This window comes from Perca fluviatilis, chromosome 1 (assembly GCF_010015445.1).
Source record: "Perca fluviatilis chromosome 1, GENO_Pfluv_1.0, whole genome shotgun sequence".
Taxonomy (NCBI): domain Eukaryota; kingdom Metazoa; phylum Chordata; class Actinopteri; order Perciformes; family Percidae; genus Perca; species Perca fluviatilis.
The window spans coordinates 45,829,377-45,850,162 of record NC_053112.1 but is presented as its reverse complement, the minus strand read 5'-3'; the positions used below and the strand labels follow the sequence as shown (position 1 = coordinate 45,850,162).

Genomic DNA, 20,786 nt, shown 5'->3' with positions numbered 1-20,786 from the left:
CATTGGTGAGCCTGAAACAACCCTGGAACAGAAGATCGTGCAGACGCAACTCCTGCACCAGTCGATGGTACTCGCCAGTGCTCCCACGATCCTGAAGGATCGGAAGAACCCAATGCATGTGCTGCCGCTGCTGCCGCTGTCGCTGTCTTCTCCGCCAATAAAGAAGGGTGAGACCCAAAATCTTGCACACCTCATATTGATCCATGTTGATAACGAAGATGGCAAAAGTTTTGTAGACCTATCTTTTATATGCATATACCTGTAGAAAAGTATCACTTTAGTTGTAGCACTTATACCTGTATGTATTCTGGTTATACTGTGTATAGTTGTTGCATTTATACCCTGGGGCGTATCACAACATTCTTTGCCTTGTAGAAAGGCATTTTCTATGGGCCCCTCCCCGCATACACAGCTATTCATTCTAGCATCTTTTTGGGCCCTCCTCACATGAGTGCCCTAGGTACTCAGTCCCCTTTTTAACCCCAGTCCGACGCCCCTGCTTATACCTGTATGTATTCAGGTTATACTGTGTATAGTTGTAGCACTTATACCTGTATGTATTCTGGTTATACTGTGTATAGTTGTAGCATTTATACCTGTATGTATTCAGGTTATACTGTGTATAGTTGTAGCATTTATACCTGTATGTATTCAGGTTATACTGTGTATAGTTGTAGCATTTATACCTGTATGTATTCAGGTTATACTGTGTATAGTTGTAGCACTTATACCTGTATGTATTCAGGTTATACTGTGTATAGTTGTAGCATTTATACCTGTATGTATTCAGGTTATACTGTGTATAGTTGTAGCACTTATACCTGTATGTATTCAGGTTATACTGTGTATAGTTGTAGCACTTATACCTGTATGTATTCAGGTTATACTGTGTATAGTTGTAGCACTTATACCTGTATGTATTCAGGTTATACTGTGTATAGTTGTAGCATTTATACCTGTATGTATTCTGGTTATACTGTGTATAGTTGTAGCATTTATACCTGTATGTATTCAGGTTATACTGTGTATAGTTGTAGCACTTATACCTGTATGTATTCTGGTTATACTGTGTATAGTTGTAGCACTTATACCTGTATGTATTCAGGTTATACTGTGTATAGTTGTAGCACTTATACCTGTATGTATTCAGGTTATACTGTGTATAGTTGTAGCACTTATACCTGTATGTATTCTGGTTATACTGTGTATAGTTGTAGCATTTATACCTGTATGTATTCAGGTTATACTGTGTATAGTTGTAGCACTTATACCTGTATGTATTCAGGTTATACTGTGTATAGTTGTAGCACTTATACCTGTATGTATTCAGGTTATACTGTGTATAGTTGTAGCACTTATACCTGTATGTATTCTGGTTATACTGTGTATAGTTGTAGCACTTATACCTGTATGTATTCAGGTTATACTGTGTATAGTTGTAGCACTTATACCTGTATGTATTCTGGTTATACTGTGTATAGTTGTAGCATTTATACCTGTATGTATTCAGGTTATACTGTGTATAGTTGTAGCACTTATACCTGTATGTATTCTGGTTATACTGTGTATAGTTGTAGCATTTATACCTGTATGTATTCAGGTTATACTGTGTATAGTTGTAGCATTTATACCTGTATGTATTCAGGTTATACTGTGTATAGTTGTAGCACTTATACCTGTATGTATTCAGGTTATACTGTGTATAGTTGTAGCACTTATACCTGTATGTATTCAGGTTATACTGTGTATAGTTGTAGCACTTATACCTGTATGTATTCTGGTTATACTGTGTATAGTTGTAGCACTTATACCTGTATGTATTCAGGTTATACTGTGTATAGTTGTAGCACTTATACCTGTATGTATTCAGGTTATACTGTGCATTTTTACCGTTGCTATTGTATATTTGATTAGTCTTATTGTACTTTTGACTAAACACAATATCCACAAATGAACTAAACACCTCCAAGGAAGGTCAAGATGCTACAAATACAAACCTCTGTATGAAATAGTGATTTTGTTTAAATGTAGGCTACTTTAGTAATCTACCAGGGATACCATGGAGTGTAATTAGGTAGACATACCGGCAGGCGGCAGCAGAGGGGCCCAATAGTCTCGAGTCGGCCGTAGAGACAGAAGAAGAAGAAGAAGACGTCATTGTTTTGGTCGACTGGTTTTGCTGCAGACTGAATGAAGAGAGAACATTTTGAACAGGGCGAGACATCTCATTTGATAGTTTAAATAACCAGGTAAGATCTATAGACTAAAAGAGGACCCTGCACAACCGCAGAAACCTTTAGCTGAACGTTAAATTGCCCACGCTGAAACACGTCTATATTATTAGCATAACGTTAGCGTATTTATTGAGACATCTGATTGTTTCCTGCAGCTGATTATCGATAAGTAACCTAATGTTTGACATACTGTGGCTCCTGTGTCTGTTTTAAAGGCGGCTGGTTACGTTACATGATTGTAAAGTTGTAATAACACTACACGTTCTTCCAACCGAAGAAGTGCATGACTTGTGGAAGAAGAAAGGCGTGGCCGTAGAGGCGATCCAAAGGTTCACACGGCAGTAAACATTCTAATAAATGGTCCGATCGGCAGGCCGAGGAGCATTTCATACATTATAAACATTCATAATACATGTATAATTAACCAGATTTCTGAGTTGAATTTGGTGTGACCTTATGAGAGTGCAAATTCGGGACCAGATGTGTGTGTGTCACTTAAAGGTCCCATATTATGCTAGTTTTCAGGTTCATACTTTATACTTACAAACTTCACTTACTGTATTTTGGGTTTCTAACATAAAGTGTTTACAATTCAATTCAATTTTATTTATAGTATCAAATAATAACAAGAGTTATCTCAGGACACTTTAAAGATATAGTAGGTCTAGACCACACTCTATAATTCACAGAGACCCAACAATTCCAGTAATTCCCCCAAAAACTCCCTCTCAGGAAGAAACCTGGGACAGACCCAGGCTCAAAATGTCAAATGTAACACTGTTTAATATGATTTGTTTTTAAGATTGAAACCAGAAGTAGTATAGCCTTTGCCCAGACAAAAGACTGTACATGGCCCAGACATGTTCAACATAAGAGGTTAATGTGAATGTTTTGAAGCAAATAACAGCTAATTAAGCAATGCATGATGGGCAAAATGTTCTCACTTAATTATTGCTTAATAGTTACTTATTATTAAAACGTAATAATTGACAAGTACCTACTGCTATGCAAATTAAAGCACTGCCCCTCCTGGTAGCTGAAACGGGTAATTGCATTGTTTCAAAAATGAGTGGAATAATTACTTCTGACATAACCAGATATTTTATAAATACTTTAAAAACACAAAACAACTAAATGGGGATAGATAATACATCTGATTTTATATACTGCTTTAGTAAAAATAATATTTTTATTAATAATATTATTAATAATAATATTATATAATAATAAATAAATAAATAATAATAATAAATAAATAATAATAATAAATAATATTATTAATATTGAGCTGCCTCTCACCTGAGACCATTGTCGACGCATATGCAGGACGCAAAAAACAATAATTTGTTGCACTAGTCGGGACATCTTACCGTGCCAACGTTACAATAAAGGTTGCCTAAATGCCATGTATATAAATTTGCTGTCAGCTTACTAATTGAATGCGCGTTTTGTGTAGATTTGGACTTTGATACGTTTTATTCCACTTTGTTTAAACGGCGAAGTTAACCTCGTTCACCTGTTTGGAGCTGACTGGTGAATATGACGCTTGTATAGGCCTTGCTGGATACACCGGGACTCTGTTTGTGGATCTACTGATCGCTGTGGATGACTTGTTTTCATGTCATTGGATTACGGCAAAATACGGATCTTTTTTCTTAACGTGTCTTAACGTTTTATGGTGCGATTGCGCTTGGTTTCTGCGTTTGGAGAGGCATCTCAACAGACTGGAGGTCCAACACTGATTGTTCACTGTTAGCCTACATGTTAGTTGAATTTAAGTGTCGGGGCATTCAGCCACCGTCTGTCTATTGTGCTCCAACACAGCCGTGCCCACGGGCGTCAGTTTGGTTTGAAATGTGCTGGGGACAGAGACGCATTCGGAGGTACATTTCCACAAGTGCTGGGTACAATGACGCATACGTTTTTTTCTCTTTCGCGCAGGTCAGGTTTAATGTACGTAAACAATGACCAATGATTACCAAATTTCTCTCTAATATTGCTCCTCGTAACCACGGAAAACTGTCAAAAAATAGAACCCAAAGTCCAATTATGATGGACGTTATCTGACATTTAGCGTTTCTGCTTCACATTTTCAGCAGGGCAGCGGAGCAGCTGTTGGTTGACTCCCAACGGTTCTCATGGGATTTATAAGTCCTAACATGAAAAAGCTGAACGTGGTTTAATGTACTTAAACAACGATCAATCATCACCACGTTTCTGGTTAGATTTTTTGACAGTTTTCAGTGGTTATGAGGAGCAATATGAGAGAAATTTGGTAATCATTGTTTAGGTACAAGCTTTTTCCTCGCCATAGCCTGTCAAGTTCTTTTGACAGGCATAAGTGTTCATTTCAAGATATGGCCATGATAAATTTGGTGATCGTTGTTGAGGTACATTAAACCACGTTAAGCTTTTTGACGTTATGCAGAACAGGCAGCGTTGTGAACAGAGAAGCGTGCAGCCTGCGCAGCAGCAGAGCGGCTGTCTGTACCTGCCCTGTGGGGACAGAGATTGTTGTGGATTTTTTGCATCTGTCACTCAAGAATTATATGTGTTATGGACTTCTTTTTTTAACTAAATTGAGCTCGAGGTTTTAAATTGTTACAATGTAAATTCAAATCTGCTTAAAAAAATAAACATATGTTTATTTAGCATGTTTGTTTTGTCCATATGTGATAGTGCTGTGTTCTCAGTTGCTACAATTTTTTTTTGCCCCCCCTGGCTCGAATGTCAAACTCCGCCTATGGTCACAAGTCAAGTCATACACAATTCTTAAATCTACCCCAGTATTTTTCATAATCAGTTTAAAACTTTTAAAACTTTTTCATAAAAGTCTTGTTTTATTTTAAATATTGCAACGAAACTGTTGCAGCAAACACGACTTTACAGAGACATGTCTTAAATGTTATACTGTTATGTAAATGCGTAATTTTATATTCTTTTAGGGTGACTTTTTTACCATCTGTCTAGAGACTGCAGATGAAAAATAGCCTTCTGGCTAACTCTGGCATATTGACAGAAATGTTTATTAATATGCACTGTCTCTGTAATAAACTAAATAAAAAACAAACAAAAACAAACATATATCCAGTTAAGGTGCTAGGTTTACATCAAGCTAGCTGAGCTCTACAGAGACTGGCCCACGATAGGCATAGATAGGATCTAACCACTGCTGCTCATCGCGGGCTTGCCTCTTAATTTCAATACCTTGAAAAAAGAATATGGCCTGGCTATTACATTAGTATCAAGTCAAGTCCTTTCAAGTCATCTGTCTCAAGTTAAAGTCAAGTCTCAAGTCTTGAATACAAAGTCAAGTCAAGTCATTTATCAAGTCTCAAGTCCTCAAATTGGCGACTTAAGTCGGACTTCAGTCAAGTTGTGCGACTCGAGTCCCTAACCTCTGCTAGTCATCGTTACAATCCCCCCCACTGTTGTACATCAAACATCTGAACGTTGCCAGTTATTACTAGAGAAAAGAAAGGTGGTAAGGCTGTCTTTGGGCTGGGCATATTTTCCCATTCCAAATTGTTAACATCCTCTCAGAATAAAATGATTATTATTTGATTTGAAAAAAATCCCCAAACTTTGAACAGTAATGTAGAGCATAGAGTAACATGTATGGCTGTGTGTATGTTTTAGATCAGTCACCATGACAACCAAGCGCGGACTGATAACTGATTCATTCAAGGTGGTGAAGAAAGCGCGGAGGGTGAAACGAGAGAAGAGGCCTTCTCCTCCTCCTCCGCCACAGCAAGGTGAAGAGCAGCACAGTGTTTGTGTCATTGTACCGTATTACACACCACTTTGAAAAACAGGCAGTGAAATCCAGATTTCTATCAGCATCTAGCATCAGTTTGTAAAAAAAGGCTTAAATAAATTTTTTCATTTTCACATTTTCCATTCTATATTTTAATTGTGTTACCTTCAGTTCCAGGTAGCTTTTAAAAAGGTATTTTTCAACTGATACATACACATACTATGTGCCCTGTAAAATTCACAACGTCACCAATTTCTGTTATAATTAAAGCAGTGTTTACTTATCTTGAAGGTGAAAATGATTGGTCATTAGATTTTTTTGTAGGTTTTTTGTTTCTGGATATTATTAATGTTAGAGCAGTGTTAGAGTTCTCTGATACTTTGTTGGGACATACAATAGAAGTGACCTGAATTCTCTGAATCAGAGGCTGAGACTGAAACGGTCCGAGAGGAGGAGCTGCAGAGGCTCAGACAGTTTGACCTGGACTGGAGATTCGGGCCCTGCACAGGTACCGTACCTACATATGTGTAGAATATCTGCTTTTGGAACAAGATAAAGGGGTTTCAATTTTGATATTATTCACTACTTTGAATTTGTATACATGATTAGAATCTTTGAGTAGGCAAAATGCGTTAACAAATGTATACAAAATATAGTGTGGTTGATACTATACACCATGTTTTCATATGAAAAAAAGGAATAACATTTTTTACTCAGGCTGAAACTAACAATAATTTTTTTCATCAGTTGATCTCTCAAGGATTAGTCAGATTCGTCGATAAATCTACCGATAATTTTTTCGATAAATCTATTGATTATTTTTGAAATCCTTTGGTTAACTAACCAATAAACATAACTTCTAATAATCTTTTAAAACATTTTATTCAAGTAATGTTATATAAAACAATATTGTTGTATATAATACAATACTACAATTCAATACTATAATAATAGTATTGATGATAATAATAATAATAATAATAATAATAATAATAATAATATTGTAAGTCAAGTTTATTTATATAGCACTTTTCAAAGATGAAAATCACAAAGTGCTTCACAATAAAATGAAATACAATAAATAGAAGACATAAGAATACAAAGGAAAACCTTGTTACATCAAATCATAAAAAAGTGTAGTATTGTATTATTATATTATATCACAGTAGTGTATTGTATGTATCAGTGTCTACAATGAATTAATGAAAATAATACAATAAAATATTTGAGAGTAACAATATTTGTGACTTTGTTTGTGTAATGACAACAGTCCAGCCCGCAGAAGTGGACTTATCAGATGTGTCGTCCGTCTGTCTGTCCGTCTGTCTGTCTGTCTGTCTGTCTGTCTGTCTGTCTGTCTGTCTGTCTGTCTGTCTGTCTGTCCGTCTGTCTGTCTGTCTGTCTGTCTGTCTGTCCGTCTGTCTGTCTGTCTGTCCGTCTGTCTGTCTGTCCGTCTGTCTGTCTGTCTGTCTGTCTGTCTGTCGGCAGAATTAGGTTTATCAGTGTTTTAAGCCCCCAACGTGTCTAGGGTTAGCTAACTAGGATTAGGCAATGGTTATGATTATGGTTATGGTAAGGGTTAAGGCCGTTTTATGCTTCTGCGTCGAATCGACGGTGTTCCCCCGCAGACCTCTCTGCGTCCTGACGTGCACCTTTTGAAAAATGTAACTATACGTGGCAGTGACGCACGTCTCTCGGCCGTGGCTTGGTAGCGTTGCATTTCCCCCCGGCTCATGTCCTGGTTCTCCTTCTCCATCAACAACATGAGATCCAGGAGAGGGTTCACTTCTCCTGCTGCAGTTGCCCCCGTGGGCCAAAAAAAAAAGACGCCCCCCTCCCCCTCTCTCTCACCCCCCCACCCCCCCCCCCCCCCCCCCCCCCCCCCCCCCCCCCCCCCCCCCCCCCCCCCCCCCCCCCCCCCCACAAAAAAAAAAAAAAAACAAAAACACACACACACACACACACACACACACACATGCCGGCTCGACGCACGCACCAGCGCACAAGTATAAACACCAGGCCACTTAACGCAGGCTACGGCGAGAGCTCTGCATGGAGCCTCCGCAGAACCATAAAACCAGCTTTAAGGTTAGGTGCCATGAAGTCAACGGTCGCAGCGCTGCCTGCAAGGAGACGTTGGGGGCTTAAAACACCAGCGAGCCAGAATTACAGAAAAGCTACTGGCCTGATTTTCATGAAACTTTGTTAAAGGTTGAAGCATAGGCCAAGGAAGAACCTATGGAATTTTGGAGCGGATCCGACTCATGGGGCGGATACACAAATTATTTTTCACTTTTGTTAACATTGCGAGATAGGGCGTTTTACTGCTGCATTCATGTGGTGTCAGATTAATCTGCAAAATGGGTTTCTGACTGGGACAACTCTCACTGCATTAACATCATCAGATAGGGCATGCCTTGGTGGAGGTCGGCGTGTCCTTCTAGTCTGCATTGTTTTGGGGTCTGCTTTATTTGGGAAAGGTATAGTTGAAGGTGTGCAGAAACAGCTTCAAACCACTGAAGAATGGCTCATATTATCTCTTTCTGTCCAGGCATCAGCAGGTTGCAGAGATGGGAGAGAGCAAAGCTTAATGGTCTGAGCCCACCCAAGGAGATCAGAGACCTGCTGCTGCAAACACACACTGACCCCGAGTACAACCGGAGGTAACACACACACACACACACACACACACACACACACACACACACACACACACACACACACACACACACACACACACACGTTCCCTTTGGTGGCATCCCCAGAGTATTTAAAGGGATATGCCATCGTTTGTTGAAATAGGGCTCATCACGGTCTTCCCTAGCTGTAGATAGATAGATAGGTAGATTTTTTTTTTGTTGGCCCACTTTTACTCACAACATGCTAACCGGCAACATAGGACTCCATTCACTACGCTAAGCTAACTAGCGGCGGTGCTGCCGGTGTTGCACCGGACTAAAACCCCACCTATCTACAGCTAGAGGAGACCCCACCTATCTACAGCTAGAGGAGACCCCACCTATCTACAGCTAGGGGAGACCCCACCTATCTACAGCTAGGGGAGACCCCACCTATCTACAGCTAGGGAGACCCCCACCTATCTACAGCTAGAGGAGACCCCACCTATCTACAGCTAGAGGAGACCTCACCTATCTACAGCTAGAGGAGACCCCACCTATCTACAGCTAGAGGAGACCCCACCTATCTACAGCTAGAGGAGACCCCACCTATCTACAGCTAGAGGAGACCCCACCTACTACAGCTAGAGGAGACCCCACCTATCTACAGCTAGAGGAGACCCCACCTATCTACAGCTAGAGGAGACCTCACCTATCTACAGCTAGAGGAGACCCCACCTATCTACAGCTAGAGGAGACCCCACCTATCTACAGCTAGGGGAGACCGGGATAAGCCCTATTTCAACAAATGGTGGCGTATCCCTTTAAGAAATTCCACACTATGCTTACTTTGTATTACCTCCTATACTCACTATATTAACATCCACACAAAAAGCAGGTTTCTGGGAGAACTCAGGTTATGACCGTTCAGTCTCTCCTTTCATCCTACTTGTATACAACATTACATTACATTACATGTCATTTAGCTGACGCTTTTATCCAAAGCGACTTACAATTGCTATATATGTCAGAGGTCGCACTCCTCTGGAGCAACTAGGGGTTAAGTGTCTTGCTCAGGGACACGTTGGTTGATGTATCGCAGTACAAGTCCAAGAAACCAGATTTCTTAACTTCCTACCATCTATTAAATCCCAATCCCTGTGTCCCAATACCCATACTATTTAGTATGCCAGAAAAGATTTAGTATATGTCTCAATACATAGTATGTCAAAAAATACCAGGCTGTCCTACAGCATCAGGTTGGATTTTGCAGCATGCAAGCAGGCATGCTTTTTCTGGCTATTCTGACCCACAATCCTTTGCGCAGCATATATGAGCAAGAGGGTCAGAGTCTGAGGCACAATGCTATGAAGAAGTAGTATGTCATGGTATGTACATGGAGACGAGACATTGCTCTAGGGGATATGAGACCGCCCCACCACCATAAGGTGGTGATCCCTTCTTTGAGATATTTTCAATATGATATAATATCAATGAACTCATTTATAAGCTAAGACCCATGGCAGACATGCATTAACACAGGTTGCCACGCATCACTTACTGTCAGTACTATCACTATGAAATGGAGAATGTATCATGCTATGAAAAAAAGATATCCAACTCTTACTAAGGCTGATTATTACCTCTATGCTTTCTTAGTACTGACCAAAATGTGTCAATAGCCCTAAGTATCAAACGTTAATAGTGTCCATAAAGAAAGCCTGCTTGGATTCATATTGTTCTTTCATTATTCTATGGTCTCAGAGAATTACAGCAAATCATAATCATGATTCATTTTAGTCTGCATTTAATTTAGGCAACGCAATTCATGTACTGCTGAAAAATGTGGAATGATATTCAGCCCTAACTCTTGGAGACACAGATTCATATTCATCAAGTCTGCATTCATTTGTTGGTAATGATTGTGTTCTTTGTCTTTCAGCCTATGGAGCGACTATCCTTTGTGAGGAAGACATTGTAAGAAAGAGAAAAGCATGCAGATTCCAACAAAAGTCAAATTTATATCACCTCAAATCACACATATGTCTCTGAGGGATTTACCTTCTATCCTTAAGCCCCGAAAAACTCTAAGGCCGGCTTCACACTGGCTGCGTGGCGTTTTCTATGTCTTTACACACCAGAAACGTGTCTGACACTTTATATCTGCATTTATATCAAAACCTAGAGACTTTCAAACATCAAAATGTCATTTATTAATATGCATTTGGTCAAAATTACATATAAACATCTTATCCTATTCTATTTTGAATGAAAGTGCTTCCAACATGCTTGCGTGTCGCGTGAAAAATAGCCGTTGGTCCTATTTCTAGGATGCATGTGTTTTCGGCGCGGCTCGAGCCTCCCCTGAGATGTGCCTGAGTCACGCAGGCAGTGTGTAAGCTCTAACCTGTTACCATGGGAGCCGAAATATAAACGGACACGCCACGCAGCTGACACGCTCACGCCACGCAGCCAGTGTGAAGCCGGCCTAAGTAAAAAGATTTCACAGGGGAAAGATATTTCAACCTGGATACCCTATGTCCCTGTGTTTTTGTGTCTAAGTGACTGATGGGAACAACCTCTGACATTGGTCCAGTATTAAGCGAGACCGCTGCAGTTGGCAGCAGCGCAACAAGCTGCAATGTAACACACCTTCAATTTACGTCCACTAAAAGTGCTCGTTTTGCCACTAAAGTGCTCAGATTATTGTTCTAAATGTCTGACAACATTATGGAAAGGATCCCCAAGGAGGTCAGCCTTTTTGTTAAAGGGTAAGATCCTTTTTGTTTAAAATGAAACAGCCCCTAAATTGCCAGACTTCATTCAAATAAACGGTCATTTTATCATCGTCGACAAAAACAAAATGAAACAATCAGAAGCTGTCGTAGTCTGTCTCTCTTGCTCTGGTTTGGTTGAAATAAACCTTTAATTCACCCATTTACATGTGAAAATATGCTGGCTCTCTACACGCTAAAAGTACTGATTATTTACATGGAGTCTGGTGGGTTTTGGGATGGTGCTTTAGGGGCTGTTTCTGGTTAAACAGAAAGGATTTCACTCTTCCAGGTTCGAGGGTCCAGGTTGAAAAATACTAAAATTACCCTTTAAATGGTAAGAAGAGCAACGGAGGAGGAATCCCTCTTTCAGGATGGAGAAAGAAGAATGACAGAACATCCAGTTGTGTTTTTTTCTTGCAGATGTACAACCTTGTCTTCTACACACAGTTTGTATTAAAACATATTTCATAAAAAAGAATTTGACCGAATTACTGGCTTCTTCTCTCTTGCTGTGTATAATGGAGGGGTTGTTACCTCACTGTTGACACTGTAGAAATGAAATTGTGAAGGAGACATAAATGACAAAGAGTTCTACATTCACACGATTTGCTACCCTCTGGTATCTCCCATGTGGTCTGCACGCTGACATACATTTGTCTCAGTCTTTTTATAACTGACCTAACTTAACGCAGTCTCTCTGTTTTACTCTTAACTATACACGAGGTAGTGAATGAGTGTGTTCCACAATGCTACCTAGAGATAGTCACATTGGAACGCATGTCTACGACTTCTCGTAATATGTTGGTCTCTCTTCATATACTGTATCTAATCTATTGAGAATGCAGTTGAAAAAAGAGAATGCACTTTTCACTTCTAAGTGAAAAAGTTAGACACTGTTTTTATAAATGTTATTCTTAAAAATACTGATTGTGGAGGTTACTGGCATCAACTTTGCAGCTTTCATTTAAAAAAAAATAAAAAATGCCTTTCAGAAATACAGTTCACAATGTTTTTTTTGACAGATGTACACCAGAAGGAAAATTAGGGCTGCCAGTTACACTTTTAATGTATTATCCCGCCTCCAACGCTGTTCGATTGGTGTGCAGTGTCGTCAACCACTCAAAGCTTAAAGCTGATTGGTTCGCATGTCGATTAGTTGAGCGACAGCAGACGCACCGCCCGCTGATTGATCGAGAGCTCGGTGACTGGGATCTGAGGCGGGGCGCTGCTGTAGTAAAGATTCTAGTGGGCGGGATTTGAGAGGATTCTACAGGTTGATGTGTTGCGTCAGTCTGATTCCTGGACCTCTCATTGGTTTATTCTTAGCTGTTGGATTTCTGCATTGTCAAATACCGTTAATGACGTTCATTACGGGGCAGCGGCGTCAAGGTAGACAGAATAAGCCTCGATAATACGAGAAGACAGACGACTTTTATTTATTTTTTTAAGTCCAAAATCTGTTGCTGTTGGAAAAAATACAGCTGGCATTTACCGTCGTGCAATAAATAAGGAACTTTCCAAAAAAACTGAAACAACCACTGTCATGAACTGTGCATTTAGATTATATCACGCCATGTAGTATTTCTTAAGAATATTGTTTTACTTTGAAGGTTAAGACAGGAAGTTGTATTTTGTGATTGTTGGGTAGCTTAGCTAATTTGATCGGCTGTTGCGTTGTTGCCTGTGAGCTGAGTAGTGACCTACAGACAGTACTGCAGCCAGGACAAGGATTAATAATACCACATTGTCTGTAAAGAAAAATAGTCTTGAACCATATTTAGACAATAATTTGCCTTAAATAAGCCTTAATTTCCTTAACAGACAGCATTTTTTTACCGCCGTTTCAATGGAAATATCGTTTTGATGAGTTTTCACTCATGAGCGGCTGTGACAGTAACGTTATAGCTAACTTAACTAACGTTAACTTAAGCTAGATAACGTTAGCCTGTTGTAAAATCAAATTGTCAAATTATTTGTTGCTGCTTTTTTCGTGGCCGTGGGGAGTTGAATCCAAAACGCATGGTGCTGTGATATATCCTGTTTTACTAAAAACTGTAGGGATAGTGGACAGACGTCACACTCTGGTAAGCAACCTGTTCATCTCCGGAGGATTAACGTTATAACATAGCTAGCTAGCTAGCTAGCTAGTCATCCACAGAGACGTAACTCATTAGCTATCTGCTAGCTTGTGGCTCGAAGGCTTTACGTTACCTTGTTGTACCGTTGTGATTTTTCACCTGTCATTTGACATATGGCGTATGGCGTATATTGCAGCCATGTAAAATTGCTGGCAAACCTAGCTAATTCGTAAGCAACATGTCTCTGAGTATCTTCTTTCATCCATATTACCAGAATTATCAGAATTTAGGAGAGGCTTCTGGTAATAACGGCGACAAAGTTTGTAACCTTAACCCAATATTTTATGTCTAACGTTAAGCAAATGACCGGAAGTGTCATCATGATTACTGTTGGTAACCAATGTATTACCATAACATTAGTGTGGCTTCTGTGCAGAATGCAGCAGGGGCGGCCGCTCGCTTCTATTTCGCAGATGCAGAAATTGGCATAACGTTAAGTGATTTTAGGGCGAGCCTCTGGAGTAAATTATCTTCAACACAGGCCCACTTCTTACAACCTAACTTCAGGCCTTTACGAATCATTGAGAATAGATTCTTCAGCATAGCATCCGCAATAAAGCACGTTAACCTGTCATTTATGTTAAAAGTTTTAGAATTATTCCAAGCTGCTTGCTTACACACGGCCACATTGGTGGGAGGGGATAACGGGGATCATATGGGGATAACAGGCAAAGGCTTTCCTACCGTTACAATGTCATTTAAATGGGCAAAACTAGCATACTAGATGCATTAGATGTAAACTACACCGAATTTACGTGTTGTTCAATTTTATGCAACACAGGGGGATGTGTTTTCAGAGCCAGCTCACACCCTATGGATAGGGATTTATGTCTCTTGGGCCTGTTTGTCTCTGCAGGTTCCAGTTTGTGTGGTTGCTTGGCTATACAGTACATGTCACTCCCCAGCCAACTAGTGCTGTAACTGTGTGTCATTTTTACATTGCATTACAACATATTTTCATGTGTGAAAATCACTGAAATACTGCCTTTTTATTAGATTTTGTAGATTAAGTTGTGCTTTATCTCTGATATGATAAATAGGACTTATAAGAACATTAGTCTGAGGAAAACACTAAATCTTTCAGAAATATGTTTATAATAATAATGTATCATGACAATTGTAAAATGTAATGTAAAATCTACAAAAAATGATGGACATTAAAGTGAAACATATTTGCTGTTTGCACGTTCAATCTAAAATATTGTCAGCTAAATTAAAGCCATATTATCTCATTTTTGGTGTATAGAATGATGATAATATACACTACAAACTTGTTTAATCCAACCGCTTTTCTTACTTTCCTCAGTACTGTCTCTGTAAGTTTGTAAAATAGGGCTTTGAAGACTGATCGTGATATTTTTGTAGTGTAGAATCTTATCGCTGATATTGCTGTTGCCTTGTGTTCTCTCTCCTCCCTCCCTCCATAGTGATGGATAATGCCCATACTAAGACGGTGGAGGAGGTTTTGGGCTTCTTCAGTGTAAATGAGTCTACAGGTCTGAGCTGTGAGCAGCTGAAGAAGAACAGGGAGAGATGGGGACCCAACGGTACAAATGGAAATCATTTTTCTCTTTACACTCATTTAATGTCTTTAAAACAAATCAACTTTAAATTTGTAGTCTCATAAGAGTAAGTGTGCCATAGATTTCATCCATCTTTTGTTTATTAAATTAGAGATGGCCCGATACTGTGTTTTGCTTCCGGATACCGATTCTGATTCCTGAACTTGCGTATCGGCCGATACCGAGTACCAATCCGATACCAGTGTGTCATATATTTTATTATGTTTTAACACAAAACTGTATACTACTATCCCTGTATGGATGTGATATTATTTCTATCTTTGTTGTCGGTCTGTCTCAGGTTAAACTCTTTGTGAAACATGAACAAATACAAACAATGAATGCCACAGAACCTTCTGTTATTATGCAGTTTGACAGTCAGTTATAACGGAAAAAGAAAATAAATAAACTACTTTAACATAGATTTTCTTTAGGGCTTTATTACGTGGTATCGGATCGGTGCATAAACTCCAGTACTTCCCGATACCGATACCAGCGTTTTATACTGGTATCGGTATCGGTACATCTCTATATTAAAAGACACACTCTGTGGACTTACTACACTTATTACTGCTACTGCCAATACTAAAAATGACAACCATCATTATAATAAACAACATATTTATAAAAGATCATATTAGACTATATTCCGGTTAAAGGCTTAACATATGCTACAATTGTATTGATGAAATGTTCAGTAAATGTGTACATGGATACACATTTACTGGACAGTGCTGTCAGTCTGCATCATATCCATTATATATACAGTACAGGCCAAAGGTTTGGACACACCTTCTCATTCAATGTGTTTCTTTATTTGCATGACTATTTACATTGTAGATTCTCACTGAAGGCATCAAAACTATGAATGAACACATATGGAATTATGTACTTAACAAATAAGTGTGAAATAACTGAAAACATGTCTTATATTTTAGATTCTTCAAAGTAGCCACCCTTTGCTTTTTTTGATAACTCTGCAAACCCTTGGTGTTCTCTCAATGAGCTTCATGAGGTAGTCACCTGAAATGGTTTTACCTTCACAGGTGTGCCTTGTCAGGGTTCATTAGTGGAAGTTTTTCCCTTATTAATAAAAAAGCAAAGGGTGGCTGGTTAAATTTGATTATTTTCACATTTTTGTTAAGTACATAATTCCATATGTGTTCATTCATAGTTTTGATGTTTAAAAATCTAATAAAGGAAACGCATGAATAAGAGAAGGTGTATCCAAACTTTTAGCCTGTTTTTATTTACTTGTATATATATATATATATATATATATATATATTATATATATATATATATATTCTATAAAGCGGTACTGTATATCTGCATCATGTTCAAGTATTAGCAAGCACTATATTAATCTAGTCCTGCTGCAAAAAAATCATATGCACATTGTAATATATTAACAGTGGTGATGATAATGTAATTCTTTTTCACTTTCTTTCTAACTACCTTTAACTCTGCCTTTACTCGCAGAATTGCCAGCTGAAGAAGGTAAGCTATCTATCTATCTATCTATCTATCTATCTATCTATCTATCTATCTATCTATCTATCTATCTGTCTGTCTGTCTCTCTTTCTCTATCTATATATCTATCTGTCTGTCTCTCTTTCTCTATCTATATATCTATCTGTCTGTCTATCTGTCTATCTGTCTGTCTCTCTTTATCTATATATCTATCTGTCTGTCTATCTATCTATCTATCGATCTATCTATCGGTCTTGTCTGTCTGTCTGTTTTCTTGTATCCTTTTCTGTTCCTCTTCTTACGTTGTCTTTCTTTCATCGTCATTATCTCATGTAAATCAAAGTGTCTTTGTTTCTTTCTTTTGCTCTGCTCATTGTGGTCCTTGGTGTCTCTTTATACAGGGAAGTCACTTTGGGAGCTGGTCCTGGAACAGTTTGAGGATCTGTTGGTTCGAATCTTGCTGCTGGCTGCGTGCATCTCCTTTGTAAGGAAACACAACCGTGCACAACCACAAGCAAACACATACACACTCACATATACCAGTAACGGTAATCTTTTCAAATATATAGAATTTGTATGGACTGTGTATTTGTGTGAACTAATACATTAGTTTAACCCTGCTCTACACGCACACAAATGAAATGAGTGTTAATAACACAAAGCCACATTCAACACAAATCTTCACCTCTCTCTCTGTCTTGTCTCGTAGACCCTGGCTTGGTTCGAAGAAGGAGAGGGAACAATCACAGCCTTTGTTGAACCCTTCGTCATCCTCCTCATTCTCATCGCCAATGCTATTGTGGGAGTATGGCAGGTAAACAGTTGTGTGTGAGCAGGTTTTGTGGATTGACAATCATATCATCAGATCAAGGCAATTTCTTAGACCATTTCATACTATTAAAGAATATTTAAAATGGTTTTATGAATTGTTTAAAACTTCTGCTGCAATAATCCTCTAATTTCCCAAGTATGTGTTTTACGTTTGACAACTATGATGTAATACAAAATATCCTAAAACTGGATTTATACTGCACTTAGTCTCGCATTGCCAGATCTATATGATCCGTGCTGCGGAGTAAGGTCTGGCTCCTCCGCACATGCTTTCCAGGAAAGGAGAAAAAAACACTCTGGGTTGTTTGCATTACTTTAAACCAATCACAGTCTGGTTGCAGAGACGGTAACGCCGGCTACACACTGGATGCGTGGCGTGAGCGTGGCGTTTCTGTTGCGTGTCAGTTGCGTGGTGTTTTCTATGCCTTTTCACACCAGAAACGTGTCTGACGCGGCGCTGCTGCTGCTAGCCTTGTCTGTACACATGTATGTTTCCCATTGATTACTGCATCAAGCAGTATACTTCCTGTTAAACATAAATATATACTGATCTGATTACAGCAAAGACAGCGTCGGCAGTATTGACGGCAAAATAGGCTACAGAATATTTTGTTTTGTATTGGCAGGTGCAATATTTGAAAATCGATAATTATTTATTATTTTTTTAAATTACATTTATATCTGGATTTATGTCAAAACCTAGAGACTTTCAAACATCAAAATGTCATTTATTAATATGTATACGTGTCAAAATGACATATAAACATCTTCTCCTATTTTGCCTGGAAACGCTTCCAACACGCTTTTGTGTCGCGTGAAAAATACACAACAAAAACGGACACGCCACGCAGCTGACACGCTCACGCCACACAGCCAGTGTGTAGCAGGGCTTTGACTCCGAACTTTGTCATTCGAATATCATTCGAATATTTAAAAAAATAATGATATTCGAACGAATATTAGCCAGCCCTTAATATTCAAACCTGTTATGGGCATTATTTTTTGTAAATGTGTTTGCTTGTAAACGTTGTTTTCAGTTCAGATTCCGAGGCTTTTTCAAGCATTTCAAAATGTAACTACATGTCGCGGCGACGCACGTTTCTCGGCCGTGGCTCGGTAGCGGTGCATTCCCCCCGAATTCTCAAAGAAGGCAGGCTGGACCAGGGCCAGGCCAGACCAGGGCCAGACCAGGGCCAGACCAGGGCCAGGCCAGCTCAGCGGCGTCTTTCTCCCGTCGCGTTCCGCTGTCTCTCCTACCTACACCGGCGCCGCACCCTGTCCCTTCTCCCCTTCCTACCTGCCTGCTCAGTGCTGCTGCACATGAGGAGAGAACACAGAGGGGGGGGGCAGGGCTGCTCCTCAGTCACACAACAGAAGAGAGAGGTGACTGTTTCGGCTGCCACAGGAGAGAAATACATGGCGTGCTCGCTGGACAATACTGGCGACTCTTTTTTATTTTACAGAAAGTCGCTGTCTTTTCTACAGAAAGTCACCAGATTTGTCGCTAGTCGCTTTTGTGAAAAAAGTCGCTAAATTGGCAACACCGCCCACACACACACACACTGGCTCGACGCACACACCAGCACACAAGTATAAACATCTGACCACTTACGTAGGCTACGGTGAAAGCTCCGAATTTCCTGTCGAAAGCACACTGTTTGTGTTTAATCCAGGGTCTGACTTAATTTTTTTTTAAACTGAAGGCATTTAATGGTCAAAATATTATTAATAAATATTCGAATATATTCGAATATTAATATACAAACGAACTTTGAATATGATTTTTGGGCAAAAGTCAAAGCCCTAGTGTGTAGCCGGCCTTACTCTGCAAAATAGTCTCTGGAAGGAACTTGTTTTGGTGGAACATTTGCACACCGCAAAAGAAAACGCCACATACAATATTAAATGAAATTAACTGTTCACACAATACAATAACGTGAGCTATATAAATCAGCTGGATACATGGTTTATTTAATTATTATGCAATGACATCATTAGACTTCGAGGACGATGTGTGCGTTCTTCATTCTTTCTAAACTTCGCTCAGTATTTTGATGTCAGGAATGTGATTTATTTTATTGACAATAGCTCAGGGAAATCTCCAGCTCCCGGGCACTGAGCTTTCAGAAAAAAGTGTCATCCTGAACAATATAGCCCTGCTAAGCTTTCTGCAGTCCCATTTTCCTGGGACAAGCTGTGAACATAGCATATTCAAAGAGTCATTACCTCTCCCACTGCCAACTCTTAGTTACAAAACAACTGGCAAACTGTTTGGAGATTGCAAAAAGGTTGTACAATACAATGGAGTAGGTGAAAGTGTTTGTGCCCGTTACCTACGACTTACACACAAATACCTCAAAAGCCCAAAAAAGTTTGTCACAATGAGTAAGGTAATGTTTTTCCACTTTTCTAAAACTACTTTTTACAACTTGTTTATTTACTAGTTATTTATAAAAATAACTTAATACTGCAATTTGTTAAAATTGACAACACTATCAGAGCATGCCAAAATTATCTGTGTGTCTGAAAATACCCCAGAGGGTTAAGGATGGCTACAGGGCTATTTCCCATTCCCCATTCCCCATTTGGGAAATCAGATCACGCTGCCATTTTCCTCATTTCAAAATACAAACAAAGAGTCAGACAGGAAGCCTGGTTGACATGAGAGGTCAAATGCTGGTCTGACCAATCAGAAACTACGCTGCAGGATGTGCTGATTGAAGTGGACTGGGACTTGTACAGCTCTTTGTACGGCAAACTGGTGGACGATTCTGTGCCTACAGTAATTCTCAAGACCTTCCCAAGTTATAAACTGTGGGTGGATAAAACCATCCGTGACACACTGAAGAGGCACGCCGCTGCATACAACTCAGGGCTGGCTTCTGGGAACATGGAGAGAGTGTCCGATGTCCTGCGGGGACTGGTGAAGGAGGCTAAGAGGGGATACCCGGACTTTCAAGCAGTCGGACGCCAGAGGCTTATGGACAAGGAATAAGGACAATAACGGACTACAAAGGAGAAAAAAGGGCAATTATAAGTCTTAGAGCATGACGGCAATGCCGGCCCTAGCCATTTTGGTGCCCTAGGTGCCCTCTGCTGACTAACTCCATCCTCACTGTATCAGAGGGGGCTGGCCAGTCAGCAGGATCTGTAGGTGCTGCAATGACGGATCCAGGATGAGTTGCACATGTTCATAACTGATGTAAATTTGATAGAATGATATCAAAAATCTGGCTGCAGCTGTAACATACAATTACAGAACTCCTGCTTCAGACAACATAGCAATGTATCAGAGACCACAAACAATTGCTGAAACTTACATGCTTCAGAGAGCGATGTAGATGTGAGATCTGAAGGCCCCTCTCCACAGGCTTCTAGGGGCTTCTGCAAGTGTT

At 39.6% G+C, this 20,786-nt stretch overlaps 2 protein-coding genes across 2 annotated transcripts in view; both read left to right on the top strand.

Moving 5' to 3' along the window:
• Nucleotides 1-2,136: 2,136 nt before the first annotated feature.
• On the top strand, nucleotides 2,137-10,590 carry pold4 (DNA polymerase delta 4, accessory subunit). Its single transcript, XM_039809233.1, has 5 exons — nucleotides 2,137-2,249; nucleotides 5,874-5,989; nucleotides 6,416-6,499; nucleotides 8,543-8,654; nucleotides 10,552-10,590. The coding sequence occupies exons 2-5, from the start codon at nucleotides 5,884-5,886 to the stop codon at nucleotides 10,574-10,576; spliced, it is 327 nt and encodes a 108-aa protein (XP_039665167.1). The 5' UTR covers nucleotides 2,137-2,249; nucleotides 5,874-5,883; the 3' UTR covers nucleotides 10,577-10,590.
• Nucleotides 10,591-13,053: 2,463 nt separating this feature from the next.
• Nucleotides 13,054-20,786, top strand: part of si:dkey-28b4.8 (sarcoplasmic/endoplasmic reticulum calcium ATPase 2) — a 48,694-nt gene continuing 40,961 nt past the window's right edge. The window contains exons 1-5 of the mRNA XM_039809221.1: nucleotides 13,054-13,470; nucleotides 14,952-15,071; nucleotides 16,569-16,586; nucleotides 16,962-17,044; nucleotides 17,270-17,374. Of these exons, the coding sequence (XP_039665155.1) occupies nucleotides 14,954-15,071; nucleotides 16,569-16,586; nucleotides 16,962-17,044; nucleotides 17,270-17,374 (324 nt within the window). The 5' untranslated portion in view covers nucleotides 13,054-13,470; nucleotides 14,952-14,953. The remainder of the gene's footprint in view (nucleotides 13,471-14,951; nucleotides 15,072-16,568; nucleotides 16,587-16,961; nucleotides 17,045-17,269; nucleotides 17,375-20,786) is intronic.

Bases quoted from the DNA above. Each gene is read 5' to 3' on its own strand.
- pold4 (XM_039809233.1), top strand. From the start codon at position 5,884: ATGACAACCAAGCGCGGACTGATAACTGATTCATTCAAGGTGGTGAAG. The intron at 6,500-8,542 runs GTACCGTACCTA...CTTTCTGTCCAG, and splicing joins GAGATTCGGGCCCTGCACAG to GCATCAGCAGGTTGCAGAGA. The intron at 8,655-10,551 runs GTAACACACACA...TTTGTCTTTCAG, and splicing joins GACCCCGAGTACAACCGGAG to CCTATGGAGCGACTATCCTT.